This window comes from Rana temporaria, chromosome 2 (assembly GCF_905171775.1).
Source record: "Rana temporaria chromosome 2, aRanTem1.1, whole genome shotgun sequence".
NCBI lineage: Eukaryota > Metazoa > Chordata > Amphibia > Anura > Ranidae > Rana > Rana temporaria.
The window spans coordinates 266692098-266715034 of NC_053490.1; the positions used below are offsets into that span (position 1 = coordinate 266692098).

The following is a 22937-nucleotide window of genomic DNA, read 5'->3' on the forward strand; positions in this document are numbered from 1 at the left end:
TATGTTCTGTACATCCCTTTTTGATTAGGCGACGGTGATCCCCGACTCTGGCACGTAGTGCCCTAATAGTTCGGCCTACATAAAAGAGGCCACAGGAACACCGTAAAACATAGACTACAAATTCTGTAGAACAGGTTACAAAATGTTTAATATTTAGTGATTTTCCAGAGGGTAGGTGTATTTTATCTGTGCCATGGGTAATAAATTGGCACGTCAAGCACGCCCGTTTTTTGCACTGAAAAATCCCTTTACGGTCATTAAAATAGCTTCTAATATCCAAGGGAGAGCATGATGGTTTCTTTTGAATTTTGCTTGGTGCTAAAATATTTTTGATTGTTCGGGCCCTCCGAAAAGTAACCTGCGGGGTGGCTGGAAGTATTGGAGCCAATTTTTGATCTAGATGCAGTATTTTAAAATGTTTCTTTATAATGTCAGCCACTGATTTATAGCAATCATTATAGGTAGTAACAAATCTTGTGGTATTTTCATTAACTAGATGTTTTTTGGTCAATGTTGCCTCAGGTGGTTTTAGAAAAAAAGAGAAAGCCTCATTGACTAAGTTTTCAGGATAACATTTTTCCTCAAATTTCTTTTGCATTAAAATACTCTGTTCAATGTATTCCTCATCCTGGGTACAGTTCATTTTCAGTCTATTGAATTGTCATTTTGCAATATTCTTCTTCCAGACCGGATGATGGCAACTATCGTAATGAAGATACGAGTTGCCATTAGTTGGCTTATTGTGATTTTTAGTTATTATTTTATCTTGTTCGTGTGTTACCACTAGGTCCAGAAAGACTAATTCATGGGGATCTATGACGTGTGTGAAGGTTAAATTAAAAGTATTAGAATTACAATACAGAAGAAAAGAAAGAAAAGTCTCCATAGTCCCACTCCAAATCAGAATCACGTCATCAATATAACGCCCGAAGTAAACTATGAACTCTGCGAAGGGATTATTTTGCCAAATGTTTTCATCTTCCCATTGACCCATGGTTAGGTTGGCATATACAGGTGCATAATTAGCTCCCATCGCAGTCCCCTTTAATTGTAAATAAAACTGCTCACAAAACGTGAAGTAGTTGTGCTTTAAACAAAACTCAACTGACTCCAGTAAAAACTGAGATTGGAGAGAATTGAAGTCTCCACTTTTATTTAAGAAGTATTGGACCGCTCTAATTCCAACCTCATGGGGAATAGAGGTGTAAAGCGACGCTACATCCAGGGAAGCCCAAAAATATCCTGGTTCCCATCTGTAGTGTTGGAGAGCGTCTATCACTTCTTTGGAATCTTTTATATATGACGGCAGTTGGAGAACAAGGGGTTGTAGCATGTGGTCAATAGCATTAAAAAAAATACATTATTTTTTGCGTTGTGCTGTGTACATTTGTATTTTTTGAAAATATATTTTCTACATAAAGAACTGGTTCTTCCAAACAACTTAAGATTTATTGAATATTATTCCTCACAAACATTACGTGGAGTTAGAGTGGTAAACCTTAATGAGCGCAGAAATCCTTTTTGTTGTAACTGTGTATTGATGGTGCTTCTAGGTACCTGGATTTCTGCAGCACGGATCATTTACAGCCCATACGAGGGTCTTAAGTATTATATTGGACTATAGTGTTAACCCATAGAGCGCCAGTGAATTTTTTTGTATCAATATATGCATATGGGGGGAGACATGGCTGGATATGGGGGGAGACAATGGCTGCATATGGGGGGCATGGCTGGATATGGGGGGGAGACAATGGCTGCATATGGGGGACATGGCTGGATATGGGGGGAGACATGGCTGCATATGGGGGGACAGGGCTGCATGGGGGGGACATGGCTGGATATGGGGGGACATGGCTGGATATGGGGGGAGACATGGCTGCATATGGGGGGACATGGCTGGATATGGGGGGACATGGCTGCATTTGTGGGGGGACATGGCTGCATTTGTGGGGGGGCATGGCTTCATTTGGGGACACATTTAAAAAAAAGTATCGGTATTCGGTATCGGCGAGTACTTGAAAAAAAGTATCGGTACTCGTACTCAGTCCTAAAAAAGTGGTATCGGGACAACCCTAATATAAATATATATTATTATTTTTTTGTGCAGTAGGTGCTAATCAGTAATGGTGGCTGCTACAATCCAATTACATGGGCAACTGGTTCAGTGTACATACCCTGCCATTTGTCAGGAGTAATATGGTGGGAAATGAAAATGAGTTGATTTGGGCAGCAACACACTTTAGCTGTGTCATTTGGGACTGCCTCTCTATGTTGCTGGGGGCAGATACACATTTGCAGCACACAGATCTGTTTACATTTTCTCATGAAAAGAACATGACACCAACCCCTGTAGTTCTAAAACCCGATGAGGTTTGTAAGTGACTGGGCCATCAACAATAAATGTTCAAGCTAAACAAAGTGGGGCTATTGGACGATTATGATATGTTTATGAAGGTACATTTTTAGATAGAACTTGCAGATACTCCAGATGGTTTTCTTGTCATAAGTAACATATACCATATAACTGTATGTTTTTGCTGTGCTCAGATTTGGGCTTTAGCACTGTCTATTACACAACCAACACTTATTTGGTTTTAGTATTAATTTTAACTTAAAATTATAATGCATCAAATCATGTGAAGCTCTGCATTAAATTACCATGGTTTGCATTCTCTCTTCATAGGTTCTTTTTGTACATACCTCCTGTACCTTTTTTGTTGTACGTCTTCTGGCCTACACACTGTGGGGTTGGTTTACTAAAGGCAAATAAACTGGGCATTTGCACTCTGAAAGAGCAGTTGCTCCAGGGCTTAGTAAATGAGCAGAAACCATGAGGAAAGACATCTGGTTACAAAGGATGAGGAGTAGCCAAAACTGCAGTGTGTGTCCTCATGACATATCACAGGAAGCACCCTCATGGCTAACAGAGAACAGAATTAGAAATAGATGTGGGAAACTTACCATTAATAAATCACCAGGACCCGATGGCTTTCACCCGAGGTTACTTAAGGAACTCAGTCAAGTAATTGCCAGACCATTGTTCATAATTTTCACTGACTGGAATGGTACCAGCTGATTGGAGAAAAGCCAGTGTAGCACTAATATTTAAAAAAGTTCACCATAAACGCTTACTATACAAAGTAAGATCTATTGGCATGGACCATGGGGTAAGTACATGGATTGAACACAAACACCATGGAAGCAGCATATAAGGTCCTATTCCGATGGTAATGGGTCCCGGCCCACACAACTCATGCTTTTCCAGGAAGTACCGATAGATGTTTCCACAAGTGTGAACAGCGGGGGATGTCATACATACCTGGTGGTTTTGCCTAAGACTGGTGGGGTTCTGGTCCAGGGTTTTTGGTTTTCTACAGATACTTTTCCATCTGACAGTCTGTAGGGACGCTAAGCTAGCCCTGTTACATTGTCCAATACCTGGTTTATTCGCGCCACAGCAGAAGCTGGCCACTTACCTCTTTATAGTGGATAAGCGGACTATATCTCAAGCCTGGAAGACCCAACGCATGGCTTTCCAAGGGGTGAGGACACATATGACTGCTATGTTGCTTTAGGAACCAGTATTGTGAATGACTCACACGCAAAATTTCTCAAAATTTGGAAACCATGGATTGCTTATGAGTTCCCCACACTTCTAGCTTCATGTCTGGGCCTTGTCTGATTCCCTTCTGTGGGGATCCTTAGTCCGAGTTCTCCCTTTCCCTTCCCTCCTTTCTATGACCCTCTTTCTCTGCCTTTTCGCTCTTCTTGCTTTCTTTCTTGTCTATCACTGTCCTGGTTCCTGCTGTTGTCTCCTATGGAGGGGGGTGCTAGAGAAGAGCCTCCCCTTTGGGGACGATTTTGGGGATATAGCAATTTATGAAGTATCCCTTTTTTAATACCATCCCCTATTTTCACTATGTCATAGGATAACTGTGAATTATTGATCATTGGTAATTTTCACACATTTCTAGCCCCTGCGCGGGCGATCAATGAACTTGTTTATGAATCTCCTTGTTTATCCAAAAACTCAATAAACATATTGAAATAGAAAACTGGCTACAAGGGCAAGTTCAGATGGTGGTGATAAATGGTGAATACTCTGTATGGTCAGGGGTGGGAAGTGGGGTCCCCCAGGGTTCTGTGCTAGGACCAATTTTGTTTAATTTCTTCATAAACGACTTGTCTTCATAAACGACTTGGAGGATGGGGTAAACAGTTAATTATCTGTATTTGCAGACAACAAAGCTAAGCAGGGAAATTACTTATCCGCAGGAAACCTTGCAAGAAGATCTGAACAAATGAATGGGGTGGGCAACTACATGGCAAATGAGGTTTAATGTAGACAAATTTAAAATAATGCATTTGGGTGTCAAAAATATGAATGCAATCTATTCACTAGGGGAGAACCTCTGGGGGAATCTACGAATGAAAAGGAACTGGGGGTCCTAGTAAATGATAGACTCAACAATGGCATGCAAGCTGCTGCTAACAAAGCAATCAGAATGTTGGCATGCATTAAAAAAGGGGATTCACTCCATGGATAAAGCAATAATTCTCCCACTCTACAAGACTTTGGTCCAGCCTCACCTAGAGTATGCTGTCCAGTTCTGGGCACCAGTCCTCAGGAAGGATGTACTGGAAATGGAGCAAGTACAAAGAAGGGCAACAAAGCTAATAAAGGTGCTGGAGGATATTGTTTATGAAGAAATGTTGCAAACACTGAACTTATTCTCTCTGGAGAAGAGACACTTGAGAGGGGATATGATTTAAATGTACAAATACCATACTGGTGACCCCACAATAGGGGTGAAACTTTTTCACAGAAGGGAGTTTAATAAGACACGTTGCCACTCATTAAAATTAGAAGAAAAGAGGTTTAACCTTAAACTGCGTAGAGGGTTCTTTACTGTAAGAGCAGCAAGGATGTGGAATTCCCTTCCACAGGTGATGGTTTCAGCGGGGGGCATCAATAGTTTCAAAAGACTATTAGATAAGCATCTGAACAACCACAACATACAGGGATATATAATGTAATACTGACATATAATCACACACAGGAAGGACTTGATGGTCTTGTGTCTTTTTTCAACCTCACCTACTATGTATATGTAACTATGCTAACATTAATCATTCAACCATGTGCAAGCAAAAATTGTTTTTTTTTTCCTTGCATGTGATTCAACATTCTTTGCAAAGTGAAGCTTCACCTAGTTTACTAACCTCTGGGGTAACTGCACTTGCTGAGTGCAACTGCCATTAGTAAATCCCTGTGTCTCTGCTCTGCCCAGTTTCCAGCCTTAGCTGAATGTCCCCTGGTGGTCATTAATAATCAACAATTTTTTATCAATGTAGCATATATTAAAAACTGGATTAAAGGTAAATAGTAGTGACGTGTTTGCTTAATACAGTAGGGAAATCAAAAATGGTTCTTGATCTGCCCATTACATAACTATTATTTTTAACAATGTTAATGTCTTTGGTTTTCAAATTAGAGAAGGTTCTGGATAATAATATCACATATGAATGAATTCATTTGTTGGGATAGAGAATATGTTTTACTATACTTTTTTAAATTGAAAACTTTAAGATATTTACAGAACAGTGCCTAACCAAAGGCACATTTTATTGGGATGAAAAAGTGCCATTCAGTTGTTCCTCAGAAATGACTAATTCCACTTCATGACACACACTTAAATCTCCACTTTCTAAATTACATATCCATTACCTTGAATTGGAAAGAAAAGACCAAGGAATTCATAATTTAATATAGTGTTCCAATGGAAACATTCCAAAATGAAATGCGTTTTATGATCCCATCTACCCTCTTAATGCGGTGGTGTGTCCCAACACTGGGCTGACACATGAGCATGTAACAATGATTGATTACATGAAACACCTCAGCATCATTGTGTGATGATTCATAATGCTTTTATATCCTTTCTTGTAAACATTCCTGGTTATTCCAGACCAAGTATTATGTTGATCTGATGCCAAAACAGGTTAGTGTAGCCCTTAAGAGATTACCATAGCACATTACTTTTACAAATCACATCTTTGTAGGCGGCAGCTATTCAGCCACTCCAGGTCTACAACAATCAATATTGTATAGTCTTTTAGTGTAGCAGAAGACAACATTGATTTTTATCACTATAGGATTTACAGTGCAGCCTATAGATTTAGTATAGTGTGGTACAAACCACAGGCCTTCATGAATGGTTTAATGAGAGAAAGGTTGCTACCTAGTCCTATGAACTCAGTCATTGTTTATGTTGTTTAAATGGAAACTGTAATAAAATAGGGACTAGCAGCACAACCACATACACATGTGTGTGTTAAATAATGCATACAGTATGTACAGTATGTGTTAAGCAATTAAAGTTTATTTAGAGAAGTATGGGTGCTCCAATTGCTAAGCTCCTTTTGCAAATTTTAGTTGTTAGTATAATATGCTGGTTTAAGTAATTTTCTTAAAAAAATTCAGAAAACAGTCATATGTCCTTAAATCTACAGGTCAAGCTATTTTAATGTGACCAGTGTGGTCAGAGTGAAGATTTAAAACCTTTGTCAGGTTTTTATTGCTGTCTGCATCCCCGCTTCATCACACTCACTATTGGTAGTGATGACCATTGTGGCAAACAAAATAATGGGAAATTAAACAATTTTGAGTTTTCACAGAAAAAAAGAAGGGACAGGAAGTTATCCGATTAATGAACCTATTCTCATAACAACAATGTTAAAGGGCATATCACTTTACTTTCGATAGATATAATTGTATTTCCTGTTGAATCTCTAGGACAAGTGCAGGGAATTATCTTGGAAGGAAGACAATAAAAATAAAAAAATATGTTTTTTTTTTTAACTGTTCCCTACAAAACTAACAAATATCGTTTTACACAGAAAATTTCATATTTTTTTTTACAAACATATATTTGTGCCTTCTGTTTTATTTGTTATTATTTTTTTTAGGTTAATAACTGTTCTTGCCAAGCTATTAGCATACATCACAAGGATTTTAGAAAACATTATTGTAAATCATTACCTGCTTCTTTTTTTGGAGTTACTGGAACAGATCACTCCACTAGCTGCCTCCCATACTGCTGAGTAGACTCAGCCTATAATTATTTAGAAAGTCCCAATGTTGTTAAAAAAGAAACATTACATCCCCAGCATGCACTTTAGACATTTGGTCACATTATCCCCCACATATGAACGGCTTATGGTCAGAGCAGGGGGTGTGTACATAACGCACCCAGAAATATGTTGCTATGAGGTATATTATTTTCTTTTTCTTTTACAAACATTGAAAAAAAAATGGTGTATTTGCTATGGGAAAATAAATGATCTCTAATTAAAGGGTCACTAAAGGATTTTTTTTTAATCTAAATAGCTTCCTTTACCTTACTGCAGTACTGGTTTCATGTCCTCATTGTTTGTTTTTGATTTGAAGTTGCTGTAATTCTGCTGTGATCTCCACACTTCCTGGTTGTCTGGCTCCTTATAACCACAGTACTGGGAGCTTTCTCACGGTGGTCTAAGCTGTCATTACTGTGTGTCTAAAACTTCCCAGAACCAATCAGATTCATTTTAAAAACAAAACACTGCCCTGGATTTGTTTGTTTTTGTTCTGTGTGTCTCTCTACTTCACAGAAACATGAAGCCAGTTTAAAAGTGAAAGTGAAACTGTAGGCACATTATATGATTGATTTTTATCTACTTTTAATCATTTTTAAAAGGAATCAGTTAACTTTTATGTCTCTATACCCTGTAAACAGTCATTTCAGCAAAAAAACATTTTTTTCCTTTAGTGACCCTTTAAACTTTGTGTTTACTTCTGTCTGTATGCTAATGTAAATGCTGAACATCCAAAGCTGATGATAGTGGGCCACTCACACGCCATCTTTTCTATTAAAAAAAGAAAAAAAAATCTTGTAGTCAGAAGTCCTGTGAATGGATAGGGAAGATTGTCATGTTCATCTTCCCCTCCTCCTCCCCTTGCGCATTTTAAAGCGCTCCAACAATTAATTTATTTAATTCTCACACATGGGAATTTCAGCACTATCCCATTTTTTTAAATTTAAAGTGTATCTAAAACCAAAAGAAAAATTTAATAAATTGTGTTTATCCGTCCCTACAGCTGGTGGCTACATTTGTTTTAATTTTTCAGACTAGGAACATTCTTGGTATGTACATAAAATACCAGTTGATCTTGCAAGAAATGCAGTGTCCTTGTCACTTCTTGTGACCTGGACAGAAAACACACGATTTTATTTGTCTTGTTTAACTATTAGTCTTGTAATGGAGATGAGCAAAGACAGACATGTTTAAAGTCCAGCCTGTGTGACAACCATGGCTGCCCAAGTAGAATAAAGTGGAAACACAATCATACACAAGAAGTGTGCTATTCACTTAATAATGAGGTGAAAATAAAGGCAAAAGGCCCAAAAAAATGATAACAAATTCAACAACTGCATCTAAGAAGCAGTAAGCTGTAATTTGTAAAATTTTTGTTATGGGATTAAGTAACCACATTAAACTCATTCAAAATCAAATGAATTTATATTACTTTACTTTTTTCTTCAGTATTCTCCATATTTTTTGTCTTTTTGTTTTACTAGCAAAGTCAAGCAAGCTCCTCAGATTTCCCCAAGCAAGTCTTCAGGAGGAGAATTTTGTGTCTCTGCAGTGTTTGGATCCTCCCGATCCTGGTTTGCAAACAATCAAGGTATTAAGAGAGATAAAGGTAAGTAAATTCCTCCATATTAAAAAAGAAAAACCTCCAGATTCAAATGAAAACTCAGTGTATATTTGCATGACCATGCTCTAAACATATACCAACATATTGCAGTAGTAATAATTTGTTTTCCATCTCTTATCTGCTTAAGCCTTCAAACCGTAAATCAGGTCCCATAGTTAACTACTTCAAATTTTCAGTTATAGGCAAAGGAATCATGGCTTCTTTCTGGGGAGATGAAAACTCAAAGTTTTTGAAGCCCTTTTATGTCTAGTACAAGTTAATTTCTGTTCTAGTACAAAGCATTTTCTGTCATTGCTGCAGAAAGTTCTTGCCATTGGCACATTGCTATCTAGTGGCCAAAGAGGAGAAGCACAGCATGGCCATAATAATAGGGAAGCAAGTGATGTCAGGTTTCAATTATTTTCATATGACTAAGGACCTATTCACGTCATAACGTGGTACACTGCAACACATGTATTTTTTGTGCTTGAGGCACATTGCATTAGGAAGACAATTCATTTGTAATGTGAACAAACTCTAATGCCGCGTACACACCATCACTTTATGTGATGAAAAAAAAACGACACTTTCTGTGAAGTAAAAAATGACGTTTTTGAAACTTCAATTTTCAAAGACGAAGTTGCCTACACACCATCGTTTTCTCACAATGATCTTGCAAAGTGAGGTTACGTTCCACCACGTTTTGCCATTGAAGCTTGCTTCATAAGTAGCTTCTGGGCATGCGTGGATGAAAAAACGTCTTAGAAAACGACGTTTTTTGCTACACATGGTCAATTTCTGTGAAGTAAAAAGTGCACTTTTGAAAAACGACACATAAAATTGAAGCATGCTTCAATTTTTTTTGGTCGTTTTTTACAAGACATAAAACGACATTTTCCCCCACACACAGTCAATTAAAGTGACGTTTTTAAAAACGTCATTTTTTTTCATCACATAAAGTGATGGTGTGTACGCGGCATAAGACCTGCCATCAACCAAATTTTGAGGAGAAGCCACATGGGAATGCTGGATTTTAATTTCCAATGGATGTGGACCTCAAACCCAGTAAGTGTTTTTACAAAGAGAGTGTGGGTGTTAGTCTGAAATTACTTTTGGATATGAATAGTGCATCTGGTGTTAACTTTACTTCAGCGCAGAGTGTGGATAAACTGAATGCATTTACCATGGACAACATTTTAAATGCAGTATGAGCTGTGATACAAAATACCTGCTTTTTATAAAATAATATGCAGTTTATGTAAAATAGTTTTATTAAAATTCATTAGAAATGTGTAAAATATGTGAAAAGGTCATCAACACTGATGGTATGAAGGTGGCATTTAGCTCACAACTGCAGACAGGAAAGCTGCCTATTTAATTTTTTCGGAAGCCAATCCATTCAAATCAGATGTCTCAGTTTTAGATAAATGCTGGTTGGTTGGTTAAATCATTAATGGGTTTTGTATGGCTCTTGGGGGCTATAGAAGCAAGATATATAAGGGTTGAGTTACTAAAAGCAATAGGCTATTCACTTTGCAAGGGAAGTTGCAATTTACAAGGGAATTTGCCCCAGGGCTTGATGAATGAGGTAAAGTTCTACTGACTACCAATAATGTGCAAGAAACACATTTTTTTTCCTTGCATGTGATTGGGAATTCTTCGCAAAGGGAAACGTCACAATTCCATTGCAATGTCCAACTTCCTTGCAAAGTGAGGCATCACAATTCCATTGCAATGTCAAACTTCCTTGCAAAGTGAGACGTCACAATTCCATTGCAATGTCCAACTTCCTTGCAAAGTGAACAGCCTATTTGCTTTTAGTATATCAACCCCTTAGAGTCCCTAAATAGTCTGTCTACCAGGCCATTACAAGTGGTTTTCACTTTCCTCATTAGATTTTATGTTACTCTACAATGCATTAGGAACCTTTAGACTCCTTTCATACTGAGGCGCTTTCAAGCTTGAAAAGCTCCATTAAAATCAATAAATGCTTTCACACTGGGGCAGCACGCTGGCAGGGCATTGAAAAAACGCGCCAGTCCATTGAAATGAATGAAACGCTCTTCAAAAGTTCCTGAAAAGCTCTTAAAATGTGCTCAGTGTTTTACTGGCAGTTTTCGAAGTGCCTCAGTGTGAGTATGAGTCAACTTCATGCAGAAGTAGGAGTGAGACACTAGACTGTAGTAGATAAAGCTCTAAATCCTTGCAAGCTCTTCTCAGAATTTATATTTTATTCAGTTGTGAATCTCTACCTTAGGCTACTTTCACACTGAGGCGACAGGGCAGTCGGCGATAAGGCGCTGCTATTTTTAGCAGCGCTTTACCGTAGTTTTTGTGGGTGTAAAAGGGTTAAAATTGCCCCCAAAGCACCACTGCCCATTGATTTAAATACACCGCTCTTATAGCGCCTTAAAGATGCGGCTAACGGGACTTTTTTTTACCATACTGCCAGCACACTGCCCCATTGTGAAAGCCCTCGGCTTTCACACTGGAGTGAAAGGAGAGGCTCTTTCAGGGAGCTTTGCAGGCTCTATTTTTAGCACTATAGCACCTGCAAAGTGCCCCAGTGTGAAAGTAGCCTTAGCCTTTGAGGACAGTTGTGTATATGGAACAGGCATATACTTAAAGTGGTTTTAAAGGCTCAAGGTTTTTTTTTACCTCTGTGCATACTTTGTATGTTTTGTTCACTCTGTTGAGGAAAAAAATTGCCACCACCCCTAATCACAAATAGTAAAATTCAATCAACCTCTATGGGATTTTGAAGGCAACTAAAGAAAAACATATTCCTTTAAAATGTCATCTTTAATATTGAATTGAGTAGAAATACAAAATTTAAAACCACAAAGTGGCCGCAATTGGCCACAGTTTTCTTAATTTACGGCTGACATCAATTAACACATACTTGTTGGGTGGTACGTCTGAAAAACATTGCATTGTATAGCTTTAGTTTTCCACACTCGCTTGCTTAATGGAATTGGGTATCCAATATGTTTCAAACATTTTTCTTCTTCGGGGATGTATACCACCCTGCATAGTAAAAAAGACTTCCAATAATATGCTGTACACAAAATGTGTTTCAATGCCATTTGGGAGTCTATAAGGGCATTGATTGTGTGGTCCCCGGTGTTCAGAGACATTGGACATTGTGCGCACCTAGATTAGGTCACTTATTGATGATGGATGCCAGAAGTCCCAGAAACGCCACCACCGCATTGTTTGAAGCATTTTTGCCCATCAACAAGAAGGGCAACATACCCCTTCTCTGAACGCAATTCCAACATCCCCCCCCCATGGTGCCTTCGTAGAATCAGTCAGCAGAAAGAGAGTGCAAATAGGGGCGCCCCCATTCGTCGTCCAACAGGATTACAGGCTGCCCTTCCCCTAATGGGAGATAATGAAAATATGACACACTGAAAAGCAACAGTTTACATGTTGCATACACATAACACAAGGTTACTGTAATGTAAACTGTTGCTTTTCAGTGTGTTATAATTCCTATTCTCCCACCAGGGGTGTAAAAAAAATTGTATTTTTACTTGATTTTAATATTAAAGATGACATTTAATAGAATATGTTTTTCTTTTGTTGGTTTGATTGCCTTCAAAATCCCATAGAGGTTGATTGAATTTTACCTTCATGAAGGTAAAAAACCTACCCTGTGCAGCTGCTCTGTGCAAAACCATTACACAGACCAGGTAAGTACAACATGTTTGTTACTTAAAACAAATAAAAAAAATGCTTTTAATAACACTTTAAATACCTTGATGCTTTATTTTGTTTGTGCAATTCTTTTACAATCAAGAGAGTATTTTTAAGTACTTGCTCTTACAGTATCTTTGATATCAGTTTGCCGAATACAGATCAAATAGTAATTGTTCTATTGATCAATATATACAAGGAAAAAAAGTTGGTATAAAACTTTAAGCAGTAAGTGCACTGACTTATAGGCCATCTCACAGGTAAGCTTAAAATGATATCAATAACTGTACTGTACAATGGCAAACTTGATTTTCTGACACTGCACTGCCTCTTGGAGACACTTTACTTAGTGAGTCAGACCAACATATGTTGCTCTATGTTTAGACCTGACTCTTGCACTGACAGACATACAGGGCAGTCAGAAACAATTACATTTACATTGTGATCTCAGCCAAGGACATATGGCCAAGACACAAACCACCTAAAAACTCAGACACATCTGTCGCAAGTTGCTAACAAAGACACAAGACACTGCAGTTATTGCAAAAAAAGATACTATGTATTTTAATAAACACAACATTGTCCACTGCATCCCTTTATGCCTGTCTAAAAACATTTAATGCCGCCTCACTGCATCTTTTCCGCAACCACCACCAAAACTCATTGCTATGCGCATCTGAGCAAACTAAAACAGCCATTGAGCACTCTTTGTGAACAAGGTTTGTAATACAGTACGCTTCACATGAAAGTGTCAGGGATGATAAATGCACAGGATTAAAACACCAGTAAACATAAAAAAATGCTTGATGGACAGGAGCTTCTAAGAATTGGTATACACGGTATTTATCTAAGGGTACCTCGTCTTTTTTATTTATATATATATAATATACACATTTTTTTCCTCACTACCAACATGTTTTTGTGAGGGTTGAAAATTGGATTGAATCCTGAAAAAGTGATATGTTGTCCTTACTGGGCACAATCAGTACTCCCTGGTGGTTTACTCATATTAGTAACATGGTCAGCACCATCGTATAAAACGTCTCTTTTACTGAATCTTTAAAATAACACAAAGTCTATAAAAACAGTCCATAAAGGTCATTTATAGCATTATCTTGTTTTGGTGTTAGCCCCTGTAGCACTACTGTATCAGGTTACATAATGCAGTCCTATAGCTTTTATAGCTCCTCCAAAACAAAAGCAATCAGAACAAGTGTGGGATAAGGGGTCCTGTCAATGGGTGTTGTTTTTCTGAGTTTGATCTGCATTTAGAACACATGTCAAATGCACATTAGCAAAATTCTATTAAAACTTTAAAGGAGCAGTACACTGCACATGACATTTCAGAGGCTGTATTTGATATGCGTTACATTGCATTTCATTGGTTGCAGCGTGTGCTTTTGTAGTGTACTTAAATTGCAAGAAAAGCAGGTCAAACACTGCCTTTTCTTGTCAAATGCTGCATTTTCAATTGTAATGCAGCTGCATGTGTTCAAACACAACATGAGCTCTATGGCAGACAGTCACCAGATAAGTACTTAAAACAGACCTAAAAGAAGACTACTAACCATTTAATGTGATTGGGCAATGTTCTCCTCTCTGTCCCCTTTCATTCAGACTGGGGACCACTAAGCATTTCTGTGACAGACCTGGCACAGAACTAACTTGTGTGTTAAGATGCTTCCAAAAGCAATGATAATGCTTGATAATGTGTGTGATTTTTGATAAAACATCCTACAAAGTGCTATTCATATTAATTCAGTGAATTGTGCAACAATTTTAAAATATCTCTTGCCCATATGCACTGTATATACTAATCTTAGTACAATGGTACTTTCCTACACATTAGTTCATATGTGGTACATTTCAGAACATCTGAGTTGCTTAAAGTGGAACCAAACCCACCAGTTTAACTGTTTTCTAAACATGTTATATTCAAGACATGCCTTGATAACTGTTAAAGTTGAAACTATTACACATGTCAGTGTGCTTATGTCAGCTCCCAAATGGACTTTCAAGGTCTCAAATGTCTGGTATTATAGATGAAATGTGCATTACCGCAGCAGCACCACAGCTAAATAAAGGCTTATGCCGCTTACACACGATCGGTCCATCCGATGAAAACGGTCTGACTGATGACCATTGGTTTTAAAAACCGATCGTGTCAGAACGCGGTGACGTAAAACACAACAACATGCTGAAAAAAACGTTCAATGCTTCCAAGCATTTTTCGACTTGGTACATCAGACCGTTCTCATTGGTTTAACCGATCGTGTGTACGCGGCATAAGATAGTGATGACTTTGGATATAAAGGCTAGGAAGATTTAGTTCCACTTTAGGGGGGCTGCCCTAGTCATCTATACCAGCCAGGGTTCTGTGGCCATCTCACCTAGCTGATCTCCGCATTTTATTGTCATATGTAGTTATTAAAATGTGTGTCTGATTGCAGATTTCTAGACACTGCTACCGTAAATTAATTTCCCACATTTGTATATATAAATATATATATATACATATATATATAAAAAAATATGTATATATATATATATATATATATATATATATATATCTTTTTATTTTTCATTCACCATGCATACATGTGGACATTCCAGGAGAAAATACAGGTTCACAGTTTCAAAATCTTAAAATTTCACAATAACCATAAGATGACTTTATACAATTCTCATATATGATAACATGATATAAATTGTTTGTAAAAATACAGCGTGTAGGCCCATACACATGATCAGGCTTCAAACAAATGTCCGACGGACCTGTTTGATCGGACAATCCGATTGTGTGTATGCTCCATCGAACAAATGTTCGCTGTGAAAACAGACAGACTTTCCGGGAACAAATGTCCGATGTCCGATGGAGGATTATCCGATCGTGTGTACACAAGTCCATCAGACTTAAGTACAAGCACGCATGCTCAGAACCAATGCTAAAGATCAGCCAACAATAGCAGAAGTTGCCCAAAGGGTTGCGGTAAAAAGCTGAAAAAACATGTGATTTGGTAAAAGTTGGCTGAAAAAGTTTTGCCGTGTGTATGCATACCAAGTTCACGGACAACGCCCTTCGGACAGAAATCAACGGAAAAGTCAGATGGAAGTCTGATCATGTGTATGAGGCTTTAAATAACCAAATGTTTATACTTCTAGTCCTCCTTTTTCAAGTATACACCATTTAAATGTGGTAGTACTCGAGATGTGCACCCCCTAACCTTACAGGAACCTAACCCGAATATCAAGCAATTGTTCTGCGAGTTTGAAAATTACTTGCTAGACTTCACAAGTTTGATGCACAATTGCAGCAAGTCTGCATCATCTCCAGATCAACTTTCTGCAAGTTCTGCTGGTCCAGTTATATTGTGCAATAGTCCTACCACCACAGGGGTCACTGCGGCTGAATTTTTATTATATAGACTTGCAGAGCTCTTGCTGTAGATTTACCACTACAACTTTGCTCTTGCTAGAGACTTGGCATGCAAATGTGATACAAATTTGAAAAGCGTCAACTAGAACTTGTGCTTCAAGTGCTCTGCAAGTGTACAACTTGCCAGGGAAGATGTGCAGCAATTTTTCAGACTTACAATTCAACACTACCACAAATGTGTGGCAAGTTATCCTTGCTATCTGGGTAACATAATAATAACCTAGGGCTGGGGAAACAAAAAAGAGAACTAGTGGGTGGTATGGGTAAGATAAGTAATCACAATAAAAGGTGGAGGGTAAACCAAAGAATTCTTATTGGTCACAAATACCATATTAATAATTTACCTAGTTGTCAGAACGGAGGGCTCTAGTAATTCACCATATGCAAAATATTATGGTACTTTTTATTTAATATTGCTCCCGAGAAGACGTGAAGTGTACCCAGGTAGCCTGTAATTTATACAACTTGTCAAATTTATCCTAACAGACATGTACCCATTTTCAGCTTCCATGTTAAGGTTGATTTTTGTTTTTCAAATTTTTATAGACCAATCTAAGCAGTATGTGGTGGAATCTCTTTATATCATTAGCTGTTATGGGACTTTAGTAGAGCATGTGCTTGAACCTCGACCTCTAAGTACTGCACCAAAGATAAACGATGACACACTTTTGGAAATGTGGACTTCACCACGTGCAAGTTGGACCCTAGTTAGGTATGAAATATGTCTGTGTTTTATTATATTAACATATGTACCAAATATTTCAAACTGACAGTGAAGCTCTGTTCACACAATGTCTTCTTATGCCAGGCCTCGTTTTATAAGCATACTGTCACAGGTATAAAATAGTATAAGCAGCTTGAAGCTCTAGCTTGTCAGCATAGTATGGAAATTACAGACAGTTAGCTATATTACATAAAACAGAATTTTACTAATAGGATTTATGAAATGTTTCTGTTTTAATGTTTTCTAGTTTTGTTTTAGGAAAAAAGAGTATAGAAACAGTTCTGTAGCCCCATCGTCTGTAATTGACTTCCACCTCTCCCATACTTACAGGGTGATGAGAATCAATCACAGCCTATGGGCTCCAGGGCACATGCACCAAGTTGAAGAGTGGGCCTGCATGCATTTCTGTTTGGACCACTATGCTTACATACTGGGAGGCATGCAGTGGCTTCTTATTTATAAAATAAAAAATACTGAAGGCAAGGAGAAGAAGGCGGTAAAAATAGCTATTTTTAGTTTTATTTTTTAGAATCAAAACTTGCCCAGTAAGGTGAACAGGAAAATGTAATGGTAAGAGTAATTGTGATAATTCAGCAAGGTTTTCAAAGTTCTGCAGGACTTATTAAGCCAGTTGTTTGCTTGTTTGATTTTTTAATTGAATGACCAAAATGGTGATTGTTGTAAAAAAAATAATATATATATATATATATATATATATATATATATATATATATATATATATATATATATATATATATATATATATATATATATATATATATATATATATATATATATATATATATATATATATATATATATATATATATATATATATATATATATATATATATATTAAATGTTCCTCATACCGTAGAATTATACAGTACAAATAACTTATTTCCAAGAGAATTTCATAAATCATATTTCTGTTAGCAGAACCATCACTTACAGTTATTATCATTAGCCCCTAATTGATATCTGCATTAACTTGATTGTCTATCAAAGCAGCAATGTTCCATTGGTTTTCTAATAAAAGTTAGTCTAGATTGAGATGGCCCTTAATAAGTGGCCAGACCTAGCTGCACCAAACAGAAATCAATTTAGAAATATTATTCCAGGGCCTTTTTTAGGACAATTTAAAGTATTTTGACATTGATTTTCAGGATGCATTGTCCTGCAGCCGTGGTTATTCCTGTATTGGTGTAATCAATAAGAACGATACAGAACAATTTACAAGGAACTTTCCTTAATTAAAATGACCTCATATTGGACAGAGCTGTCATTTTTCAGAGAGAAGGACCATAAAGGAATTTGGTCTGAGTTAAGGAATGTTGTACAGCATATCCATCATCCATCAATCTACCGTATTTTTTCACAATTAAAGCTACAGTGATTTCTTTGTCTACTTCTTGATACACAATATGGAGTTCAACCAGATAGTGAGAAGATAATACAACACATGTAAATTGATACTGAGCTAAGTTCTAGCAGCTATGGGAAGTTGTCTGCCTTTTATGTGGCACAAACATAATATTATTAAAACTAAATTTGGAATCCAAAAGTGTAAAATGATTAGGACAATTTTGAAAAAAGCAGCAGAGTGGCTATATGATAGATCATTCTGTCATGCAGAGGTGGGCTTTGGAGTATTGTGGAGCTTCACTATGTTCTTTTTATAATTCAACAACCTTAATGGTAGATCCATTGACATCTGCCTAAATTATCCATAGGACAAGGTTTCCCAGTATCTTCTAATGATCTATACTCAGGTATAAGTAGTAGACAGCTAATCTTAATAATGCTTAAAAGAGAAGTGTTGGGAAAATAAAATAACAAACCTACATACTCACTTAGCTGGCTGCAGCATCAATTTTCATGCTGCAGCTGTCCTCTGCCACCTCTACATCGAGAACTAAGCAATCAAAGACCACTGATCGCTCAGTTGCCTGCTCTACTCTGAGTACAGCGTGGTAACTGTCAGCAACCAGCTCTTTATTCTGCCCCTAAAACACTCACCAGTGTGTTGGACCATAGAGGAGGCAGGAGTCGCTAGCTCAGGTCACTTCAGCAGGGACCAGCTGAGATTCAATCCACCTGTAGGCATGCTGATTGTACCCAAGTCTGCCATGCAAATACACTGGAATGATGGGGACCTGGAAAGGCTAGTATCGGGTTCACTATCTGTCAGGGATGGTGGCTGCACTGGTCTGGCTGAAGGCTGGGCCAGAAAGGGAAGCCAGTTGTGCATGTGCCCCTGGAGTGGCAGTCCAGGGGTGCCATAACTTCACAAGTGAGGGTCACTTTGAATTATGTCACCAAGGTCACTGCATCTCGTAACACTCTTTTTTTTACACCTGCCTTTTGGCTAGGACCAGAGGAATTTTTAATTCCTGGCTGAAGGACCGGCCATTGTATTGCACAATGGTCACTTTCACTTACCTCCACTTCTTTCTTCCCCATTTATTTTATTTAAAACCCTGTTACATTTTTTACACAGTTTTACATGTGTGACTGGTAGGGTGTAGGTCCTTGGGCCTGCCCTGAAAGTCTTGGGAGGGGGTGGACATGGCTGTCTAGCTTGGTTCACCCTCTATCATGGGGTCTCCCTTCGGGGGAGCCCCATCTAGTATTTGGGTGGGTCTGTTCTGGCATACCCTCCAGAGAAAGTGGTCCATCTGGTTTCGCCTAGATGGACCAAGTGTAAGTACCCCAGTCCCCGTCTAGAGCCTTACGCCCCGGGGGATCAGGGCAAGGTCCTTCAATTTCAGAGGACTATGTGTGCACCCGTTGCATGTTTTGTGCTGCACTATTTATGTGTGTGCACTTTTTTTTGGCACCAGATGGAGTTTTTGTTCACACCATGGGCTTTAAAAAAAAAAAAAAAGATGGAGAGATTGGAATCTGTTTGATTGCTTCTGTGGACAGGTATCTTTTATACAGGTAACAAGCTGAAGCTGAGATTAGGAGCACTTCCTTTAAGAGAGTGCTCCTAATCTCAGCTCATTACCTGTATAGAACACACCTGGGGGGCAGAAATCCTGCTGATTGATAGGGGATCAAATTCTTATTTCACTCATTAAAATGCAAATCAATTTATATATATATATATATATATATATATATATATATATATATATATATATATATATATATATATATATATATATATATATATATATATATATATATATATATATATATATATATATATATATATATATATATTGATTTGCATTTTAATATATATATTTTTTTTTTAAATGTGTTTTTCTGCATATTTCTGTTGTTATTCTGTCTCTCACTGTTAAATTAAACCTACCATTAAAATTATAGACTGATCATTTCTTTGTCAGTGGGCAAACGTACAAAATCAGCAGGGGATTAAATACTTTTTTCCCCTCGCTTTATATACACATAGAATATACTGCCTTGCCGCATAAAAATAAAGGTCAAACCTGCTTGGACTGTTTCTGGGTGTCCCTGTTTTGTGCATGCTGCCACAGGACACCCAGAAACAGTCCAAGCTGGTTTGCACTTAATTTTTATTCAGCAAGTCAACCTTTCACCCAGCAGGTTCTCACATAGGAGAAAGAGAGGGAGCTCTTGAGCCTTAAGGCCCCTTTCACATGGGCATTCTGTCTGTACATTTTGTATCCATCTGTTGATGGTTGAAAAACAGACAGCAATTCATTCCTATAGGAAAATGGGTGTAATTGGACATTGTTCATTTACATCAGTTAACCTGTGATCCAGGTAGTGGTCAACAGAGGCAGTGACACCATCTTCTTCTACTCTCATCCATCATGGACAAGCTGACAAAAACAGATGTAAACTGATGAAAAACTGAAATCCATTTTTTTTCTTATCGAAAATGTTACTGAAGAGATGACACCCCTGTGAAAGGTGCCTTTTATGCCGGGTTCACACTGGTGCGACACGACACTAGTACTACATTAGATCCTACTTTGCCCTGCGACTTGAAGTCAGAGACGCGTCCAACTTTAATGAACGGGGATCCAACTTGGATCCCAGCCAAGACCGGGGATAGTGTTTGGTATGAATCTTGAGGGGGAACTCCACACCATATTTTAAGTAATAAAACGGCATGGGTTCCCCCTTCAAGAGCATGCGTCCCCCAAAATCCACACCAGACCCTTATCCGAGCATGCAGCCCAGCCGATCAGGAAAGGGGGTGGGGATGAGCGAGCACCCCCCTGAACCGTACCTGTTGTTGGGGTCTGTTGCCGGTGGGCTTTTTGGAATCCGGGAGCCCCCTTTAATAAGGCCCCCGGATCCCGGTCCCCCACCATATGTGAATAAGTATGGGGTACATCGTACCCCTATCCATTCACCTAGGGAAAAAGTGTCAATAAAAAAACACACTAGACAGGTTTTTAAAGTAATTTATTTGGCACCTCCAAGGGTCTTCTTCCGACTTCGGGGGTCTCTTCTGACTTCTCTGCTCTCTCCGGCCTTTTCTCTCGCTCTCCGGTGTTTTCTACCGTGCTCCTCCGATATCTTCTGCCCGATTTTTTACTAGCGGTGGCCCGGTCTTCTCTGTCATGTTCTTCCCTCTTTTCTTCTTCCGATGTTGACACAACGCTCTCTCGCTGTAATGTCATGTGTGTGATGTGCAACAACTTATATAGGTATGGGGTGTGGTCACCAGGTGATGTCATATGATGTCACCATCCCATCATGTCCCAAACTCATTCACATAGGGCGGGGGACCCCCTTATTAAATGGGGTTCCCAGATTCCGATAAGCCCCCAGCCCGCATACCCTGACAACCAACGGCCAGGGTTGTCTGGTAGAGGCCCTTGTCGTCATCAACATGGGGACAAGGTGCTTTGGGGTGGGGGGGCGCAGGGTGCCCCTCTGCCCCAAAGCACCCACGCCCCATGTTGAGGGCATGCAGCTTGGTACGGTTCAGGTGCGGGAGGACACTCGCTTGTCTCCACCCCCTTGCCTGACCGGCCGGGCTGCATGCTCGGATAAGGGTCTGGTATGGATTTTGGGGGGACCCCCTCACCGTTTTTTCAGCGTTGGGGTTCCTCTTAAAATCCATACTAGACACAAGAGCCTGGTATTCTCTTGGAGGGGGAACCCATGCTGTTTTTTTATTTAAAATTTAGCGTGGGGTTCCCCCTCAAGGTCATCAGAGCACAAGTCTCATGCCAAAGTCGAAGCATGCAAGACAGCATTCCGACTTCAGTGATATTCAATGGGCTGGAGTAGGATCAAAGTCGGACCAAAGTAGTATAGGGAGCATTTTCAAAGTCAAACTGACTTGTGTCAGAACCAGTTAAGACGGCTCCCATAGGGAAACATTGATTTTCTCATGTCATGCAACATGAGCTCCCAAAGTCGGAGCGTTTGTCACACCAGTGTGAACCCGGCCTTAGTCAGCTCACATACTGTAAATAAAGGTCTGGGCACAGCTGACTAATTAGTGAGGTCTGGTAAACTGGTCTTACTGTAAATCTTTTTCTGTTCCATCTTACATTACTTTCTTTAGTTTGGTTAACCTAAGTCTATTTGTTGCACTTTCATAGGACTCCACAATGGAATGAGTTACAACCACCTTTCAATGCAAATCATCCCTTGTTGCTGGCATCCGATGTGGTGCAGTATTATCAGTACCTTCTGGCTGGATGTGAGTATACTGCTTGATTTTAAATAGAACTATGACATCCCAATTAAAAATAATATGCTGCTTAATTATAAGTGCCTTGGTGCTGTTTTCTCTGCAAAGTGCTACAGATACCTATTGCTCTTACTACTTGAAGAGGAGCTCTGCCATTTAAAAATATTAAAAGCCAGCAGCTACAAATACTTTTATATTTTATATTAAAATATACTTTTAATATATGGACACTTACCTTTCCTGGAGTCCAGCGATGTCTGCAGCAGAAGACGGGCAATCACTCGTCTATCTGCTGCCCCCACCGCCATCCTTGGTGAGGGAATTGGCAAGTGAAGTGTTCCAGCTTCACTGCCCGATTCCCTACGGTGTATGCGTGAGTCGCGCAGCTCTGTCCTTGCTGGTTCCCTGCTGTGTTCTGGGAGCTGTGTGTTTTCCAGAACGCAACGGGCGGGGGCGGAAAGTGACGCACTACCCGCAGAGAGGACTCCCGGAAGTGGGTGCAAATACCTCTCTTAGACAAGTATCTGCACCCCCTTCCCCCCTGAAAGTTGTCAAATGTGACACCGGAGGGGGGAGGGTTCCAATGAGCGGAAGTTCCACTTTAGGGTGGAGCTCCGCTTTAACGCTTTCTGTGATGGTGTTGCAATGAAGTTGTACTACTACTGAATTCAGAGCAGAGTTGCCACTATAA

The 22937-nt window shown here is 38.9% G+C and overlaps 1 protein-coding gene across 5 annotated transcripts in view; it reads left to right on the forward strand.

Moving 5' to 3' along the window:
• The window catches only part of BCAS3 (BCAS3 microtubule associated cell migration factor), a 1469256-nt gene that overhangs the window by 700938 nt on the left and 745381 nt on the right, over positions 1–22937 (forward strand). For all 5 annotated transcript variants that reach the window (XM_040336914.1, XM_040336915.1, XM_040336917.1 and 2 more), the window contains 3 exons: positions 8619–8743; positions 16419–16584; positions 22155–22255. In XM_040336914.1, coding sequence (XP_040192848.1) covers positions 8619–8743; positions 16419–16584; positions 22155–22255 — 392 coding nt within the window. The remainder of the gene's footprint in view (positions 1–8618; positions 8744–16418; positions 16585–22154; positions 22256–22937) is intronic.